At 46.5% G+C, this 19776-nt stretch overlaps 2 protein-coding genes across 3 annotated transcripts; one reads left to right on the forward strand and one right to left on the reverse strand.

Moving 5' to 3' along the window:
- Window positions 1–1898: 1898 nt before the first annotated feature.
- LOC115080839 (protein ZNF783-like) lies at window positions 1899–5222 on the reverse strand. Of its 2 annotated transcripts, XR_003853682.1 has the most exons (4): window positions 4988–5222; window positions 4263–4389; window positions 2915–3079; window positions 1899–2006 (listed from the first exon to the last, which is right to left on the reverse strand). XR_003853682.1 is itself a non-coding variant. In XM_029585280.1 (3 exons), the coding sequence occupies exons 1-3, from the start codon at window positions 5009–5011 to the stop codon at window positions 2967–2969; spliced, it is 264 nt and encodes an 87-aa protein (XP_029441140.1). In that variant the 5' UTR covers window positions 5012–5222; the 3' UTR covers window positions 2875–2966. The 2 variants fall into 2 exon arrangements, 1 of the variants encoding a protein (XP_029441140.1); XM_029585280.1 differs by lacking the exon at window positions 1899–2006 and having other exon boundaries at window positions 2875–3079.
- A 356-nt stretch (window positions 5223–5578) lies between these two features.
- LOC115080838 (zinc finger protein 782-like) lies at window positions 5579–14131 on the forward strand. The gene is made up of 7 exons (XM_029585279.1): window positions 5579–5837; window positions 6346–6472; window positions 7570–7683; window positions 8038–8151; window positions 8545–8652; window positions 8926–9036; window positions 9663–14131. The coding sequence occupies exons 1-7, from the start codon at window positions 5814–5816 to the stop codon at window positions 11069–11071; spliced, it is 2007 nt and encodes a 668-aa protein (XP_029441139.1). The 5' UTR covers window positions 5579–5813; the 3' UTR covers window positions 11072–14131.
- The last annotated feature ends 5645 nt before the right edge of the window (window positions 14132–19776 follow it).

The raw sequence follows: 19776 nt of genomic DNA on the forward strand, positions 1-19776 counted from the left end.
GCGCCACTAGAAAGACCGGGAGATTTGTTTACCTCCTCCCCTCAAGTGGAGGGTGATTTCGGCGCGGACCGAGCTGCTACCAGCGGGATGGGAGCTGGGTCAGTAGCGAAGATTACTCAGCCTCTAAGAACTTCGGACTCTCAAGGTATTTCTCTGCCTGAAAGTATAAATGTTATGCCCTTTTTATTTGATGAAAAGCCTAAGGTGGTGACTATGGGTCTGATTTGGCAGGCAGTTATGTCGACACAAAAGGCCTTGATGACTTTGTCTTTGAATATAAAAGAAATGCAGACAACTCTTTATAATTGGACTCCAGAAATAAACAAACCTACAGTTAATCTGGTGAAGTTAGATGAGGAAGTGAATCAGATAAGACAAGCACAATCCTCTATAATCCAAGGAGAATCTTTGTTGGAGAAAAAAAGATGGAAAATATAGAGAACTCACTTAGGTATAATAACCTAAGGATACTGAACGTCCCAAAGTGTAAACTGACATCGCCAAAAGAACAACTGAAGAATTACTTTCAAGAAATTCTGTTACTATCGTCAGACAAATTACCAAAGATACTAAAGGCATACTTTTTATCGAAGAAGAACAAGTAAATGAAAATTTACAACAAGAAGACCTGGCATTAAATGCAACTGATTTAATAGAGACTTCTTATAGCTCCCAAATAGAAAAGCGGGGAACTTTATTGGTGAAGTTTTGTCTATCTGAAGAAAGAGATGCTATATTAAAATTATATCTGAATAAAAGACCGTGTTTATATCTAGGGGAAAAATTATGGATAGACCCTGATGTCTCTAAGGAGACCCAGACAAGACGCAAAACATTTTTCGTTCTTGCAAATCAGGCCAGAACTTTTGGGATCCAAATTAGTATCAGATTCCCTTGTAAATGTGTAATGAAAACACAAGGATTAAGATAAGTTTATTTTGACCCTGATCAGTTGGAGAGGTATTTAGAGAGTCGCAGGAGTAATGAGACAGAGTAATTACATCATCTTCGTGTTGTAGGAATTCCAGTAAACTCCGTAATCTCTCAATATATGGTTTAATAATGTCTGATTTCTCTTGCGAATAGAAACTCCCCCCTCAGCTATTGTTTGGTATTATGGAGATTTGTTTCTGGGTTGGAAAGATCTATGATCTTTTTTTGGAGACATAAATAATGTTTTATGAATGTACTCCTGAATTATGATGTTATCTTGAATTTGATTTGAGAAAAAAAAAAAGAGAGACGGAGAATACTGGTAGGCTGGGATCCCTGTAGGTTTATATTTACCATGACGTCAGCTTGCTCCGTCTCCATCTGCTGGCAGGGGAGCATAAACCCACTGGTCCTGAGTCCATCTGTCTACACGCTAGGAAACAATTTTGTTTTTTGTCCTCACCTGAAAAGGCTACCGGACTTCAGGCACTCGAGGGAGGACCCACCGGTATCACCTCAGGAGACAAGCGGGGCTATCCAACTTCTTGTTTTCTCCTGAAATCGCCCACCTTTGGAAAAAAAAAAAACAAAAAACAATTACAAGCAATCCCCCAAAGGGAAGCACATATCCACCATCTGCTGGAGACGGAGAATACTGGCGGGCAGTCAGGGCAGGGCTATATGGCCGTGTCGTTTGCTTTTACTCCGTCTCCAGCTGCTGGTAGAGGTGTGCAATCCACTTGTGGGGAATGGCCTGCCGGAGTGCAGAGGAAGACCCAAATTATTTCTACCACAATTATAAGGTGACTGATAAACTAGATGCTCTTAAAGAAAGGGGGAGATATCTTCAGCAACCACTGGAAGGCACCAGAAAGCCTCAGGAGGTGAGGGGGAGGGGAGCCCTTCCTCCTAGAGCTTATAAATCAACAAGGAAATGAAGGTGTCCTGGAAGAATCTTATACTTGCCGGTTACGGGAGGATGCATCTGTTCAGTCGTCTCCGATTCTGGACGACCCAGGAAATGTGGTGCCTCCTCCTCTCTAACGCTCAGCGAGAACATGGACTTGGATGGCCTGGTGCGAGAAAATGCATTTCAAGGCGCCAGATATTTTCCTGCGGTCTTTGTGTAACAGTGAAAAGAACACGGTGTGAGGAGAACCGTGGCCGTCCAAGCCAGGTGAGCACTGACCTTAGCCCCTCTTGCCCAGGTTCGTCAGGTCATCCACAGTGCGGAGGAGCTAGTATGCACTCACAGGAGGAAGGCAACGGTCCAGGGGTGACGCAAGAGGAAGTGGACGGAGCACCGAGAATGCATTCAGAGCTCCCGAAAAAGGTCGATTTGAAAATCCTCGCACACGCAAAAAAAAAATGGCCACCTACGCGCGCACAAGTGGCCCGAGCGGGAGCTGCGCAAATTTTAAATAGCCGGGAAAGGAATGCGCGCAGCGGACGGAAAAAGCGGACGGAAAAGGGGCAGGGCATGGGCTTTCAGAGGCGGAGCCAGCACAGACACGCGCAGCCTCTAATTTTCCTCAGCCAGCACGCATGTGTTACTCCTGCCACTTTGCTACCGCTCCTTGTTAAGCGCAGGAGAACATCGGGGGGGAGGGGAAGAGAGAGAGACTCTTTATAGGACTCAGTCTGATACTCTATATATGGACCACTGTAAGGGGGCACTTTGATGTGGGGTGTTTTCGGAGGTGGTGTTACAGACACATTCAGAGGCATCCATTGTAAAATTGACCTCAAAGAATTTTTGACCTTATAAGTGATTAAAAAGAAACACCACCCCCACCCCACCCCCCCCCCCCAACCTCAACCCACCTCCCAAAAACTCACCCCGAATCCAAGTGCCCCCTTCCAATGGTCCTTATATAGACTAGAACCTACACGGGCAGGTTATAAAATGGTGCCCGGCGAGATACTTGCATTTACGGGCATGCGCACGGCGCTTTCAAAATCTACCTTTAAAGGAGCCCACCTGATCCTCTCCTGGGATCTGAAACCCCCGGACCCTTTCCGTCCATCCTCTTTTAACGTGCCAAGGGCGGGGTCAGTGATGTACTCGTTTTGTTCTCCCAGTCATAGCCTTTCCCATCTCGCTGTTCAATCTTGAATACAACATCAGGATTAACAATTGAATAGCCTGTCAATGAAAGGAACATCATGATTACATTTTAAACTTTCTTCACACAGAAGCCTTAGAGAGTCTAATCTGTTCTCTGGTTTTTGTTTGTTTAATTTTAAAAATGGATATGCCGCACTAGCCAAGGGTCTCAACGAAGTGTGCGTGAGTGTGGTACACGTCGCACCAGTAATGCCACTTGCTGCCATATTCATTACCAGCCGAAGACAAGAAATATGGGTTTTGGGGAGCCCCTATTAATACCCGGTTTACAGTATTTATTTATTTATTTATTTAACACATTTCTATACCGTTTTACCAGTACTAATACTGTTCAAAGCGGTTTTCAATGATAAAATAAGAGTAAAACAAAATAATTAAAATAAACCGAAATAAAACAAAATAAAACAAAAATGCAGTAAAGTAAGAATAAAAATACAGTGTAATAATTATCAATAACATAAATTAGGATGATATGAGGGAAGAATTGGCGGCTACATTATTAAAAATTCAAAGATCAGAAAATCATATAAAAGTATTAATTAAACATTAATAAAGTAATCCATCCGCTTTACTGTAAGGGCTTAGGTTCCAGCAACAAAGCAGTTCGTTTGTCAAAAACGAATGGGTCAACTGAGGCGGAGAGGCCATAAAACAATGTTTTACAGACAGACTGTATCCGGGGAACCACGGAGAACTTCTCAGTCAATCAGCCTCCCACAGATCCCTAAACTGGCTGCCAGCAGAAACTGTCTACCGATCATCCATCAAAGACCGGTGAATCTTCTGTGGCTTACCGCAGATTTAGAGGTGTTTCACGCCAGCAGGGTCTGAGACAGCAGTGACTTACAGCTGGGATACAAGCTGTCAAAATTATTTGGGTGTTTCTCAAGAGGGAGGCAAATCCTCCTTCCTCTTATCCCTATGGGCAGCTTTAAGCAGTTGGCTGTACAAAGCAGCTGGTTTAATATATTAAAAGTTTTATCTTATGGAAGACCCCTGCTAGTTGGGTTCAGGGTCTCCATTTACCACTAGGGGGGGGAGGTTAAGTGACTTGCTGAAGGTCACACAGTGAGTGAAGGGGAAAACCAGAGCGTTCAGATCTTGCACTCTGTCCTCTATCTGGTCCCCCACTTCCACCCGTCCCAATAAAAGGGTGTAATAGTGACTTCCACTCTCTGATGGGTCTGCATGGCTTCTTTACCCCATGACATCAAGACACCATGAATCTCCTCGATGACCTTCTTGTACAGCTCCTTCTGCCATTCTCCCAGGACGTCCCACTCCGCTTCCCGGAAATAAGCAGCGACGTTGCTGAAGGTGAGGGGGGCCTGGAATAGCAAACAGGACATGCTCAGCCCCTCTCCCTCCAGCATCATTATAACATGTGTGCAATAAACTGTGTTATATGATCACTATAGTGTAAAGTGTACTCTTTTTCTCAAATATATCAAAACAGGGGAAGCGACGGAAATTTCTGGGTCCAGTAAACCTCAGTTTTTTGCAGGCGCCCTCCAATTTGTCTCCTCTGGACCGCCTCTCCACTCCATCTCGCCCTTCTTTCTCTCTTTCCTTCCTGGTCCTGGTGGTCACCCTCACACTCCCCTCTACCTAGCTCTACCTGCTGAGCAAGAAAGGGAACGGCAGAGAACCAGACCTCGACCAGGCAGGAGGGAGGGAGGGAGGGGAAAAATGTTGAGGACATCGGCTTGGTGTGGAGACGGCGTCAGGACGGGTGGAGGAAACTGAGAATTGAGCAAAGGAGAGAGAAGATGAATGGTTGGGATGGGGTGGAGTGGAGGAGTGGGGGGGGGGGGGGGAGATCATGGAGGAGTGGGGGGTCCCACAGTGTAAATGTAATCCCCGGTGCCCTGAATTAGAAAGAGGTTCCTATCACTGCTACACATTTCTGCAAAATAATTTTCTTACTGGGTTAGAAACCAGGGCGGACATTTCCCTTCCGGATGGTGAAGCCGCGGGGAGGGATCCCTTCTCCTGGGCAGATGCTGAGAAAGAGGAATAAGGCAGGAGCAGGCTGGGCTGATTCCTGCGGGGTCCCAGATGAAGTCTCAGCTCCTCCCCTCCCCTCTGCAGAGTGGACGGGGGCAGATCGGGGGTGGGGGTGGGAGGCAGGAGTTTCTGCCCCTGCTTCTGCGAGGAGGGGGCGAGCTCTCGAGGTTCTACAGCCGCAGCCCCTCCCCTCCTTTCCTGCCGGGCACGCTGGTGAGCGCCAGCCTCCTGCTTAAGGTGGCGCCGCGGAGATACATGGGGGGCTCCCTCAGGGGGGGGGGGGGGCAGAAGGCCGACCGTCAGGACCCGCGGCTCCCTCCTGGATCCGGGTCAGAGCGAGCTGCCCGCCCGGCCAGCCATGCAGAAGGGGGCGAGCAAAGACTCTCTGCACCGGAGCGCTCCACCTTAACAGGGCCTGCCCCGGAAGGGGATCTCTGCCCATGCTCCGTACAGGAGGAGCGGGGCGGTGGGGGCTCCTCTCTTGCTCTTCTTTCTTCCTTGCGGGTCTGGAAAGAGCAAACAAAAACAACAACAACAACAACAACAAACAATAGAAAGCTGCAGAAACTCCTGCCTCCCACCCCCGATCTGCCCCCGTCCACTCTGCAGAGGGGAGGGGAGGAGCTGAGACTTTCATCTGGGACCCCGCAGGAATCAGCCCAGCCTGCTCCTGCCTTATTCCTCTTTCTCAGCATCTGCCCAGGAGAAGGGATCCCTCCCCGCAGCTTCGCCATCCGGAAGGGAAATGTCCGCCCTGGTTTCTAACCCAGTAAGAAAATTCTTTCCTGACCTCTTCTATTCCCAGCACTGGGGATTAAAGGGACGCTGTGCCCCCCCCCCCCCCCCCCTCACAGCCACCTGGCTCCATGTCATAAGAATCCAGTCCTGGTGTCACCCTACTGCATGCATGCAAAATCCACCAAACCGCCCTGGGTGGGAGAGTGGGCTGGAGGGGAGCGGGAAGCTCTGTGCCCTCCCCCCCACTGTGTGGAGGGTGAGGAAAGCAAGCAGGGGCGACCCCCCAGAATCAGGAGTGAGATCAAACTCATGGGAGGAGAGCGGGAGGGGGGGAGAAAGATGGAGAGGGGGGTGGGGTGCGGCCTGTAAAGCTGATGTTGACTGGGTCCAGAAATTTCTGGCAAAGGCCTTGCTGACAACACAGTGCAAGGATATCTGAGAGCTCTCTTTACACTAGAGACCATATAACACAGTTTATTATATGCACATTATAATGATGCTGGAAGGAGAGGAGCTGACTGTCTTTTTTGCTGTTTCAGGCCTCCGTCACCTTCAGCGACGTCGCTGCTTATTTCTGGGAAGCGGAGTGGGACGTCCTGGGAGAATGGCAGAAGGAGCTGTACCGGAAGGTCATCAAGGAGATTCATGGTGTCCTGATGTCACTAGGTGAGGATGGCTTTCCGGTCACCTGCCGCCCTTAGACCCATCAGAGCGTGGACGTCACCATTATAGACTCTCCCATGCCCCCTCGCTGGGGCAGCTTAGGGGGGGGGGGGGGGGAGAGTGGGTAGAAGACAGAGCGCAGACCCGAACACTCTGGTTTCCCCCTCCAGTCATCCTGTGACCTTCAGCAAGTCACTTAATCCAACTGGCAGGGGCTGTCTGACAAGATCAAACTTTCATATGTTCAAACCAGCTTCTTTGTACAGCAATAGCTCAAAGCTGTCCACAAGGGTAAGAGAAGGAGGATTTGCCTGTCTGAGAAACACAAAGTCAATCCTGGGGAGTGAAACGCATGTCCTGCACTCATCAGTTTGCAGGTTGGCAGTGGAGATGGGTAGGAGGTGCAGCTGTCTTGTGGATCCAGATGTGTTTCAGGCCTTGTTCTAGTGAGGACAGCCACGCTGAACACATTTAAGGACAGAACTGCGTGGTAAGACCAAGGGTCCATTGAGCCCATCATCCTGGACCCTGTCCGGCAGATCCCAACAGGACAGTTCATTCCAGGTTGCTCACTCTGAGAAGTTGAGGTGGAGACATCCAATACTGTCTAGCTAATAGATAATTATGGACCAGGATCTGGACTAGAATCTGGTCCAAACCCTTTTTACATACGCATTTTATGATTATTTGTAAGCTGCTTTGATGTTACAAGAAAGGTGGGATATTAAATGTATTTCTTATTTAGTTATTTATTACTTTCAGTTATATACCAGCCTTTCACATAAGACTCTAGGAAGTTTTTAAAAGCACAGTAAAATTAGATAAGAAAAAATCCATAATAAAAACATAAACAAAGAACAGACATGACAATAAAACAAAACATAAAATTACACATTCAGAATAAAAAATAGAACATAAAATCAAAACCATCTCCTAAACAATTCCCAATTATGCCAGCTTCTAAGATCATAAATATTTTGTCGCTGCTATTTATAAGTTAGAGTGGGGGGAAAAAACCAAGCTTTGCAAGTGTTTACGCACACTCAAAGAATCTGTTGTCTCACGAATCTCATTGGGTATCGAATTCCTTTCATTGACAGGTTATTCAATCATTAATCCTGATGTTGTATTCCGGATTAAACAGAAAGAGGAGAAATATTTCAACAAACACTATGACTGGGAGCAGAAAGACAGGCTCACCGACCCCATCCGTGGTAAGTGAAGGGGATGGACAGAGAGGGTTTGGGCGTTTCGGATCCCAGGAGGTGGGTCATTAGCGAGGCCCTTCCCTTTGGGAGCTCGGAATGCACTCTTGGTGGCCTGGCCACTTCCTCTCGTCACCTGGACCCTGGATCGGCATCTTCCTTAAGCAAGCATGCATACTAGCTCCTCCGCGGGGAGAGGCTGAGGTAAGCACTCACCTGGATGGACAGCCACGGTCTCCCCCTAAGGTGTCCCTTTCACTGATGCACAAAGCCCACAGGAAAATATCTGGCGCCATTTCCAGATGGATTATTAGCTCTTCCCCCAATGGTCCCTTCCAGACACTTTGCGTTTTCTCGCCCCAGGCCACCCGATTGTAACGTCCGTGTTCTCGCTGAGCGTTAAAGAGGAGGAGGAACCACATTTGCTGGGCCGTCCGGAATCCGAGAAGACTGAACAGATTCAGCCTCCCGTAACCGGCAAGTATCAGATTCTTCCGGGACACCTTCATTTCCTGGTTTTGTTTTATGGGCTCTAGGGGGCAGGGACTCCCCTCACTGACTGTATCTTTCACACTTGTGCGACTCGGTCGCTGGCTCTCTGTGCCGACTTGCACACAGGCCACATTTCTGGGGGTCTTCCAGTGGTTACAGAAGACCTCCCCCCAACCTTCCCTAAGAGAATCGGGCTTATCGATCACCTTATAATTGTGGCCGAAATAATTCATCATTACCGGTGACCATGCCATTGGAAGTACCTGGGTCAGGACGGGGAAAGGTCTTGGTCAGGGAGCACCGCTTGTATGGAAGGGGCCTTTATAGGCACTTTTATGATGTTTCTGTATGTATTGTAATCCTCCTTCCCCTTAACAGATTGTCCCGGCATCGGACCTGACATTTTAATCCGTATTAAGCAAGAGGAATTCAGGACCGAGCACCTTGAATGTGAGGAAAAAGGAAACGCACATACCAGAGTCCCATGTGAGTAATCGCCCGGCGCGGGTGATCTGCTTTGGATTACACGTAACGATGGGACAACCCAACCTGTCAAAACATGAGCTCTCCCGCTTACTGCCCTTTGACGGCTATGATCCAGAATTAGACTGGCTCAGCTTACTAATGCCCTTAACTCCTCCTGCCAGGACATTCAGAGAATTAGGAGCGCATGTTCACTTGTATGTTGTGTTTTGGGGTTGTTTTGGGTTTTTTTAAGTCGGATCCTGAAGCACCTGAAGGTATTTTCCATTTTTCTAGCTGGCAGCCCAGATTACAATCTTGACCTGTCAATACAGACCCTGAAAATGGAAGAGCTGCATGTCAGCAACCCACCAGAGCGGGGAGAGGAGACCATCGAGACTGTTACAGGTGAGACAGAAGCAAAAAAAAAAAATACTCCCTGTGCACTATGCGATAGTATATCCATTTACATGTAATAAGGCTCACGCTATAGCAATTAAAAAACAAAGTCATATGAAATCTTTATGAACTGCAGTAGTTTATTTCAGCTGGCAGGGCTGAAGGCCAGGAATCCAGGGCCCCGAATGATTCCCAGGTCCCCAGCAAGGACTTCCAGAGGTTTCTGGTTTAGTGACTGTGATCTGAGTGCAGGGAAACGCTGCAGAGACTGGAGGTGAGGACAGGATGCATACACCCAGCCGGTTGACCTCGGACATGGTCTCTTTCCTTCTGGTTATATGCTGTTGCCCTTCTAGCAAAAATAGAGATGGCAGGTCTAAAGTTAGCCGGATACCACATATCCGGCTAACTTGAACTTATCCGGGAATATCCCAGTTAAGTTAGTTGACTGTGTATCCGGCTGAATATTTACCCCTGTATTTTTGTGTGTATTTTCAAAATATCAAGTTGGATATAAAAAAAAATAATGTTATATGTCTTACAGAGGCTGAGTCAAGCAAAGACTTTTAAAGAATCCCATGGGGGTTAAAGTTTCCTTCTCTATGGCTGCAAACTCTCTTATTTTTGTCCCACAGAGGACGGGTCCAGAAACAGCAGCGAGATACAGATAATGTACGACGGACAATGGCGGGAGGAGTGGAAACACCGAGACCTCCCCAGAGATGGCCCAGATCGTTCGACTGACTGCGAAGGAGGCGGCAGTCGCGTTGAAGACGGAGATCAAAAGGGAGAGAGGCCGAGCCCTTGCATGGGATGGGAGAGAAATTCCAATTACGTCTCAAAGCTCGTACAGCCTCAGAGACTGCAGGAGAGGGAGACATCCTTCAGGTATACCGAATGTGGGAAGAGCTTCAGCGCACACCCTCAGTCTGTCGAACACCAGCAAATGTCCGAATACACGGTTCCGTATACCAAGGAGTCAAGCGATCAATTCAGCCAACAAAACGAGAAAAGCGGGGACATCTTTACATACGTGGAATGTGAACAGTGGTTTCCTGAGCTGCCCAGCCATATGCTACACAGAAGAAATGAGACACAACACAAACCTTATAAATGTACTGAATGTGAAAAGTGTTTTGCGTACAGTTCAACTCTTAAAGTGCACAAAAGGGTTCACACTGGAGAGAAACTATTCAACTGTTCTGAATGTGAGAAATGTTTCAGTCAAATTGGCAACCTGAGACAACATGAAATAACGCACCTGGGAGAGAAATTTGCCTGTTCTGAATGTGACAAAAGCTACAATTATATATCCTGCCTGAGACGACATGAAAGAAGCCACCGAGGCGAGAAACCGTATAATTGTTATGAATGCAATAAATGCTTCAGTGAGAAACGCAACCTAAGGCAGCACGAAATGACCCACACAGGGGAGAGACCATTTAAATGTTCTGAATGTGATGAGCGCTTCAGTTATATATTCAGCTTGAGGCGGCATGAAAGGATCCACACAAGAGGGACGCCATTTAAATGTTCTGAATGTGATAAATGTTTCAATCAGATGGGGAGCCTGAGGCGTCATGAAATGATTCACAGGGGAGAGAAGCCATTTAAATGTTCTGAATGTGATAAGTGCTTCAGTCAGATACGCAATATGAGGCAACATGAAGTGACCCACATGGGAGTTCCCCGAGAGAGACGATATAAATGCTCTCAGTGTGATAAATGTTTCACTCAGATGGGCAATCTGAGGCAGCACGAAATGACGCACACTGGAGAGAAACCATTTAAGTGTTCTCAATGTGATAAGCGTTTCATTCAGCTTGGCAATCTGAGGCAGCATGAAATGACCCACATGGAGAAGAAACCATTTAAGTGTTCTGAATGTGATGAGAGCTTCAGCTATATATCCAGTCTGAGACGACATGAAAAGATCCATGCCATAGGGACACCATTTAAATGTTCCGAATGTGATAAATCCTTCAGTTATATATCCAGTCTGATAAGACATAATAAGATCCATGTCAAGACAGACACAGCTTGAGTGCTCTGAGAGTGATACATGTTTCCATTGGATCGGCGACCTGAGGCCACATGAAATGACCCGCATGAGAGAAACCATTTTTAAATGTTCAGAGTGTGATAAAAGTTCAATTATACAATCGAAGAACACTTGAGAGGAACCACATAGCTCAGGAACTGTTCAGATGTTCCAAGTGTGATAAAAGCTTGCCAGGAATCACGACTTGAGTTTAGGTGTCATGAACCACGTAATTAATAATCACATGAGAAATTCCCAAACCCACAGATAAAAAGCTTGATTCCAGAAAACTGGCCAACGGTAAAGGAGGAAAACTTAGAAATGTTATTAACTAGTAGAAGTGTAAGCACCAAGTGATTATTCTGTTACCATGTATGGAGAGAAATAGAAGCTCATCAGGCACCATGAAATGCAATCAGAGATCATGAAAAGATACAGAAATTGTCCTAGTTTCATTTGGGCATCATTAGCCCAATTAAGAAGGACATCCAGATGCACCTTGATATGTTACTTGTATAGGAAGCTCTCTTTGGCACAAAGCACATATTAAGTCAAGCACTACCAGTAAATTTGAGAGATTAAAACTGACCCATCGTACCTTGCCTCACGAGCGAGATCTGTTCCTATTGTGGTTAAGCACATCTACCCCATTTGGAGATGCTGCCCTGTGAGAAGCCACGTAAATGCACTGAATGTGGGGGGGAAAAAAAATGTTTTCCATAAGGATCGCATCTTTCACTGTATTAAAAGGGAGGGGGGGGGGGTCACTCACGAGAGAAACCACTTGCTTGTCCTGATTGTAGACAGCAGTTCACTTGGAAAAGAGAACCTTGGTAGTGCATCCCGCCAATTCTCAATGGCAAAGATCCTTGCCCTGTGCAGGAGCAGCTTCTCTCTAATGGAACGGTGACCCTAGTCTGGAACAAGAGTGTGGAAACCAGCTGGAAGGGCCCGGTAGAACACTGCCTGTTCGGTATCACGTAACTCTTGCACACTGCAAAACTGACGGACATGTCATCCTTCTATTTTTAGATAAGAGACTCTATATCTTTTTTATATTTTTACATTTTGGCAATAAGGAGTATCATGGTTACATGTCGTCCTTCCTTTTTTTTTTTTTTTTTTTTTAATCTCTATCCATGTGGTGATTCCTCGGCTGCTGCTGTTAGTCATGTCCCATGTGTGAGAGTTTGATGCATGCACAGGTTTTCTGATGACTATCAGCAAAGCGAAACTCCCCAGATCTACTTTCCTGGGAATGGTTTACTTGGGGGGGGGGGAGTTTTCCCGAAGGCCCCCACCCCTTAAATTCTCTCTGTAATCAAAAGGATATCGGACAAAAGTGGAATTTCTCTGTGTTCATTCTTTGTTAGAATTGCTGTGTTTCTAGCCCGTAGCGTATAGCGAAAATGCCCAGGGTTAGGATTAAGAATTGTGATTTGATTTTAGAGATTGTAGTATTGAGATCCTGTATTTTGAGTTTCTTTAAGCTCTTCCCTGCGCCCCCTGGGGGAGGCGGGAGGGAAGCAATGCTTGGAAATGGATCACAGGTTACCTTGTGTGCACATATGGTCTGTATTAATTGGGATGCAATCGCTGCCGAACGGCACTGGCAGGGGCTATTGGTAATGTTTTTGGCTCAGACGGCTGTCCCCCAGAGTCTCAGGGGGAAGGGCAGGGGTTGCTTGGCAAAGTTGTTTTTTTTTCAATACAACAACTGTGACCTCCCCTTCTGGGAACAATATACACCCGCCCGATGTTGTTCTCCCTATTCTTTCTCTGTTGTCGTCGATCACTAAAAAGAAAAGAAAAAAAAAAAGAGCGAGGTGAAGATGATGTTAGGAATTCACGACCTACAGGCCCTGAAACTATCATCGGCAGCTCTGAAGAAAGGAGTCGTGGTCACTGGCCCTGAGCTGACCCTTGCCTCCACCAGCCAGAATGGACCGGAGGAGGCAAAGTGCCACAGTACGAGAGGAAAAGTTAAGAAACGGCGGAGAGGTGCCAGCAGCAGTTCGGAAGGTGAGGAACTAGAGATGGGGGAAATCGCGAAAGAAACCTGTTTTTGTACAAAAGAGCTAGACAAACGGCGCGGCCTTCCACCATTCATCACGTTACAAGTCCCAGAATTGTAGGGTGAAACCAGGGAGAAAGACAAGGAAGGAAATGTTCTTATAGGCAGGGCAAGAAACTTCAAGAAAGACAGGAGAAGGACTCTGAAAGCAGAAGGAAGGTCAGTGATTTGGGATTAAAAAATGTGACAAAGAAGCCAACGAAAATCAAAGCCCCAGAGCCAGCCAATAGACGCACAGCAGGCCCACGAGGCCTGTGCCTAAGTGGCAAAGATCTGGGCGCGGCACATGGGAGACGAAAGGAGCAGGGCTTGGGAGGGAGACGGCAAATCCTGACAGCCACGGGGCTGGAGAAGGGCCGCTACAGTGCTCCCCCCCACGTGGTCTGTGGGGGGCCGAAGGCCTGTCTTCTGGGTCCCGGCCTGAATGACTGGCGGCCTGGCTCCTTTCCTAGCTTCCCGTGGCGCCTGTTGGGCTCGAGACCTGCCGCCGTGCGGGTCTGAATTCCTGCAGGGGGGCGGCGGGCAGGTAGCACCAAAGGTTTTCCACCTTGCGCTGCTGTAGTTGGGTGGGGGGGGGGGGGAGGCTGAAGACAGGCGTAGCTCCTCCCAGTGTCGCCTTCCCCCTCCCGTTGGGGCTGACACGGGCCGCTTCTCTGTCCAGTGGGGTCCTGTAGGGACTGAAAAGCAATGCTGCTGCCGCCGCTGCTGCCGTTCCTCCTCTTGGTGCAGGGGGGGGGCTGAAGATCTGCTGCTCTGCTCCCCTGCTTCTTCTAGCCCCCCCCCCCCCCCGGCAGCCTGAGAAACCTTCTCCTCTCTGGCCATGTGCCCACCTCCCCCCCCAGATTCCTGCGGCAGCACGGGGTAGATTCTGCGGTGAGGGGAAGATTCGGCCACAGCGTTTCGGGAAGTTTGCATCACCTTTGCGTGCGTTTGCAATGTTAATTTTCTTTTACGTTCTAAAAATAAAAGTAGTTGGCTTGTGTGTTGAATTCAGTTTCTTCTTTTCGGGTAGGGGCAAAAGGGATCTTGGATCTCGGTGAGAGGAGGGGGGACCTTGCAGATAGGGAAAGAAGAGAGAGACTGGAGAAGGGGATCTGGGAGTAGGTAAAAGGGAGGGCCTGGAAATGGAGGGAGGACCTGAATTGGGCAGGAGTGGTGTCCATGCTCTGCTTCCAGTCCTGCTCTCACTCCCCGGTGTGCTTTCCTCCACTCTCCTTGTTGCCCTGACTCATATATATAGCCATGCTCCTGGCCTTGAGCCCCGTGATGAAAGGGGGGCTCTGTGCTGCTGTCATCCCTTGTCTGCTCCAGAACCCTTCACGTTCCCACTGCGAACCCATACCTTAAAGATGCAGGGGACATCCGGACTGCTGTAGCGTTTTGCAGTTTATGCGTCTGCCAGGACTGAAAGGGCATAATAAAACTTGGACTACCTGTTACAGTTTTTGCTAGAGTAACATCAACGTTAACCTTGAGTATGTTACTTATTGTCAGGCAGTTTTCATGGTTAGGGAGCCCGCGTCCTGGCCTATATAATTGGTGTTACAGACTTGGCCCAAGCTGAGCTGGCTAGGAATTTGCTAAAAATTCTTTAGCCTGGACTGGCGTCCATTTGATCAGACCTGCAGTCTGGACCTCATCACATCTCTATGTCACATCCCATGTACAGGCTGATACTGAACTGCCAGGTCACTGGCTAGTTAAAGTAAAGCTTCATTAGGTAGTCTTAGTTGTGTAATCCTCTGTCCTTTACCTGGCTTGTTGTCTGCAAGTTGCAAATATCTTTTAGTTCACTGTTCCTTCATTTTCTTAAGAACATGCCATAGTGGGTCAGACCAAGGGTCCATCAAGCCCAGCATCCTGTTTCCAACAGTGGCCAATCCAGGCCATAAGTACCTGGCAACTACCCAAAAACTAAGTATAACCCATGCTACTGATGGTAGTAATAGCAGTGGCTACTTTCTAAGTCAACTTGATTAATAGCAAGTAATGGACTTCTCCAAGAACTTATCCAAACCTTTTTTAAACCCAGCTACACTAACTGCACTAACCACATCCCCTGGCAACAAATTCCAGAGTTTAATTGTGCGTTGATTGAAAAAGAACTTTTTTCAATTAGTTTTAAATGTGCTACATGCTAACTTCATGGAGTGCCCCCTTGTCCGATTCACATTTACTCGTTCTAGACCTCTCATGATTTTAAACACCTCTATCATATCCCCCCTCAGTCGTCTCTTCTCCAAGCTGAACAGTCCTAACCTCTTTAGTCTTTCCTCATAGGGGAGCTGTTCCATCCCCTTTATCATTTTGGTCGCCCTTCTCTGTACTTTCTCCATCGCAACTATATCTTTGAGATGCAGCAACCAGAATTGTACACAGTATTCAAGGTGCGGTCTCACCATGGAGCGATACAGAGGCATTATGACATTTTCCGTTTTATTCACCATTCCCTTTCTAATAATTCCCAACATTCTGTTTGCTTTTTTGACTGCCGCAGCACACTGAGCCGACGATTTCAATGTGTTATCCACTATGACACCTAGATCTCTTTCTTGGGTTGTAGCACCTAATATGGAACCCAACATTGTGTAATTATAGCAAGGGTTATTTTTCCCAATATGCATCACCTTGCACTTATCCACATTCAATTTCATCTGCCATTTGGATGCCCAATTTTCCTGTCTCACAAGGTCTTCCTGCAATTTATCACAATCTGCTTGTGATTTAACTACTCTGAATAATTTTGTATCATCTGCAAATTTGATTATCTCACTCGTCGTATTCCTTTCCAGATCATTTATAAATATATTGGAAAGCATGGGTCCAAGTACAGATCCCTGAGGCACTCCACTTTTTACCCTTTTCAAATGAGAAAATTGTCCATTTAATCCTACTCTCTGTTTCCTGTCTTTTAGCCAGTTTGTAATCCACGAAAGGACATCGCCACCTATCCCATGACTTTTTACTTTTCCTAGAAGCCTCTCATGAGGAACTTTGTCAAACGCCTTCTGAAAATCCAAGTATACTATATCTACCGGTTCACCTTTATCCACATGTTTATTAACTCCTTCAAAAAAGTGAAGCAGATTTGTGAGGCAAGACTTGCCTTGGGTAAAGCCATGCTGACTTTGTTCCATTAAACCATGTCTTTCTATATGTTCTGTGATTTTGATATTTAAAACACTTTCCACTATTTTTCCTGTCGCTGAAGTCAGGCTCACTGGTCTATAGTTTCCTGGATTGCCCCTGGAGCCCTTTTTAAATATTGGGGTTACATTAGCCTCCCTCAAGTCTTCAGGTACAATGGATGATTTTAATGATAGGTTACAAATGTTTACTAATAGATCTGAAATTTCATTTTTTTGTTCCTTCAGAATCCTGGGTTGTATACCATCCGGTCCAGGTGATTTCCTACTCTTCAGTTTGTCAATCAGGCCTACCACATCTTCTAGGTTCACCGTGATTTGGTTCAGTCCATCTGAATCATTACTCATGAAAGCCTTCTCTGCTATGGGTATCTCCCCAACATCCTCTTCAGTAAACACCGAAGCAAAGAAATCATTTAATCTTTCTGCGATGGCCTTATCTTCTCTAAGTGCCCCTTTAACCCCTCGATCATCTAACGGTCCAACTGACTCCCTCGCAGGCTTTCTGCTTCGGATATATTTTAAACATTTTTACTGTGAGTTTTTGCCTCTACAGCCAACTTCTTTTCAAATTCTCTCTTAGTCTGTCTTATCAATGTCTTACATTTAACTTGCCAACGCTTATGCTTTATTCTATTTTCTTCTGTTGGATCCTTCTTGTTAGCCCTGTGTCTGCGACTGAGCATTGAGTGGCAGATGTCACTGGGTGATCCCAGTATTTTTGCATTTAGTCTGTGGTTTCCCTTCTGGGAACTGTATAAGTCTTGAGTTCTGTGGGGGTCACAGTATGCCTAGAAACCAGCAAGGAATAGCTAATAGGGCAGGGTTCTTGTCCACAGGCAAGAAGGAATCCAGTTGGCAAGTGGGAGGTTGCCATTATAGTGGCATGTGTGCAAGTAGGGGCTGAGCAGTGCTTTGCAAGAGCCTCCAACGGACCAAGGGGTTAACCTGAGTGGGAGTTAGAAAAACAGAAATGACGACAGAAAAAGACCAAACGGTCCATCCAGTCTGTTCAGCAAGCTCACGGCAGCACCCGCCGTGCCGTACAGGTCACCCCTATACTTATCAGTTTCTCACACTGTAAAAGTCAGGGCCCTTGTTCATTGCTGTCTGAGTCCAATTCCCCGTCACCTCTTGCCATTGAAGCTGAGAACAATGTTGGAGTTGCATCAAAAGTATCAGGCTTATTGGTTAAGGGAAGTAACGGCCGCATCAGCGAGTTACCCCCATTCTTATTTGTTTCCCCAGACCATAAAACTAAGGGTCCTTGTTATTTGCTGTCTGAATCCAATTTTCCTTTTCCTCTTTCCACTCTACCATTGAAGCAGAGAGCAATGTTGAAGTTGCATCAACATTATCAAGGCTTATTGGTTTAGGGTAGTAACCGCCACACCAGCAAGTTACCCCCATGCACTCTTTGCTTCATTTCCATCCTCGAGCCTTTAGGGATCCAAAGTGTTTATCCCTTGTCCCTTTGAATTCTTTGATTGTTTTTGTCTTGCCCCACCTCCTCTGGAAGGGCATTCCAGGCCTCCACCACCCTCTCCGTGAAGAAATATCTCCTGGCATTGGTTCTGAGTCGTCTTCCTTGTAGTTTCATTTTGTGACCCCTAGTTCTACTGATTTCTTTCCAACAGAAAAGGTTTGTTGTCAGTTGTGCATCATTAAACCCTTTCAGCTATCTGAAGGTCTGTATCCTATCTCCCCTGCACCTCCTCTCCTCCAGGGTGTACATATTTAGGTCCTTCAGCCTCTCCTCATAGGTCTTCTCATACAGACCCCCCACCCTTTTGGTCGTCCTTCTCTGGACCGCCTCCATCCTGTCTCTGTCCCTTTTGAGATACGGTCTCCAGAACTGAACACAGTACTCCAGGTGAGGCCTCACCAAGGCCCTGTACAAGGGGACTATCACCTCCTTTTTCTTACTGGTTATTCCTCTCTCTGTGCAGCCCAGCATCCCTCTGGCTTTAGCTATTGCCTTGTCCCATTGCCTCGCCGCCTTCAGATCACCAGACACAATCACCCCAAGATCCCTTTCTTGGTCCATGCACAACAGGCTTTCACCCCCCATCACAAACAGCTCTTTTGGATTACCGCATCCCAGATGCAGGACTCTGCACTTCTTGGCATCGAATCCCAGCTGCCATATCTTCAACAACTGTTCAAGCTTCCTTAAATCCCGTCTCATTCTCTCTACTCCTTCTGGCGTGTCCACTCTGTTGCAGATCTTAGCATCATCCACAAATAGAAAAACTTTACCTTCTATCCCTTCCGCAATGTTGCTCACAAAAATATTGAACAGAACCAGTCCCAACACCGATCCCTGTGGCACTCCACTTATCGCCATTCTCTCTTCAGAGTAGGTATCATTTACCATTACACGCTGTCTTCTATCCTTCAACCAGTTTGTAATCCACGCCATCACCTTGGCGCTCACTCCCAAGCTTCTTATTTCATTCACAAGTCTCCTATGTGGGACCATATCAAAAGCTTTGCTAAATCCAATTACCTATCATGTAGACCAGTGGTTCTCAACCTTTTTTTGGCCGGGATACACCTGACAGATGGTTCTCACATGCGTGACACACTGAACATGTGACCATCACGGGGCTAAATGTAAACATGCACTCTGCATCCACAGGAATCCCCTCAAACCCAGCAATGAGTACAGAGCAGATCTAGGGCATTACCCTGTACAACTTTGCCATACATAAAAGATATTCTGGTTCTGATGACATCTCTGTAAAAGCAAAACAAACTCCTTTTACTACCAGGCACAATAGCCCTCCTTATGAAAAGACAGTAATTTACCACCAATGCATGTTCTATTGAGAAAACACAACAAATAAGATTGATACAAATGCCTACATGCTAGTAAAATACCTCACCTCGGTCACACACCCAGAACTGACCCTTAACCAAGTACAGAAAGACCACAAATTATAAATATGGAGACAGAAACTGGAACGGAAAACCAAAAAAGCCACTGCATGCAGTGCGAACCTGGAGAAATGGAAAGAGAAATATAGCATCTAACAGACTCTCAGGATTTGCAATAATGCACACAAACTAACCTGCACAAACTTACACCTGTATTATGGAACACACTCAACAGTAACAACCCTATCTAAGAAACACAACTATTAAACCAGGCCCCTAAACACTAATACATTTCCTATTGGGAAAACAGAATAAGCCAAGATGCTATAGAGCCCCACACAGAAATAATTGTAAAGCTATACTAAAAATGTTACAAAACAGCTGCTGAACAGAATAATATCCAACAATTAAAAACTCATAAAAATTATTAAAACATGTCCAAATATCAATAAAATATTTCAAAACAGCAGACATCGCATAATACCCAATAATTAAAATGGCAGTCAATCAAAAAAATAAATTTAAAAAGCCACCTTTACTTACCCTCTCCAGCAACTCTCCTACTCCTTTCCCTTCCAGACCAATAGCACTCACCAGAAGCAGCAAGG

The sequence above is a fragment of the Rhinatrema bivittatum genome, chromosome 19 (assembly GCF_901001135.1).
Source record: "Rhinatrema bivittatum chromosome 19, aRhiBiv1.1, whole genome shotgun sequence".
NCBI lineage: Eukaryota > Metazoa > Chordata > Amphibia > Gymnophiona > Rhinatrematidae > Rhinatrema > Rhinatrema bivittatum.

Coding starts and splice junctions, on each gene's coding strand:
- LOC115080839 (XM_029585280.1), bottom strand. CDS start 5,011: ATGTCCGCCCTGGTTTCTAACCCA. Junction 4,390..4,987: donor CCGCCCTGGTTTCTAACCCA/GTAAGAAAATTA, acceptor TTGCTATTCCAG/GCCCCCCTCACCTTCAGCAA. Junction 3,080..4,262: donor TGGTGTCTTGATGTCATGGG/GTAAAGAAGCCA, acceptor TTTCATTGACAG/GCTATTCAATTGTTAATCCT.
- LOC115080838 (XM_029585279.1), top strand. CDS start 5,814: ATGTCCGCCCTGGTTTCTAACCCA. Junction 7,684..8,037: donor GCTCACCGACCCCATCCGTG/GTAAGTGAAGGG, acceptor TTCTCGCCCCAG/GCCACCCGATTGTAACGTCC. Junction 9,037..9,662: donor GACCATCGAGACTGTTACAG/GTGAGACAGAAG, acceptor TTTGTCCCACAG/AGGACGGGTCCAGAAACAGC.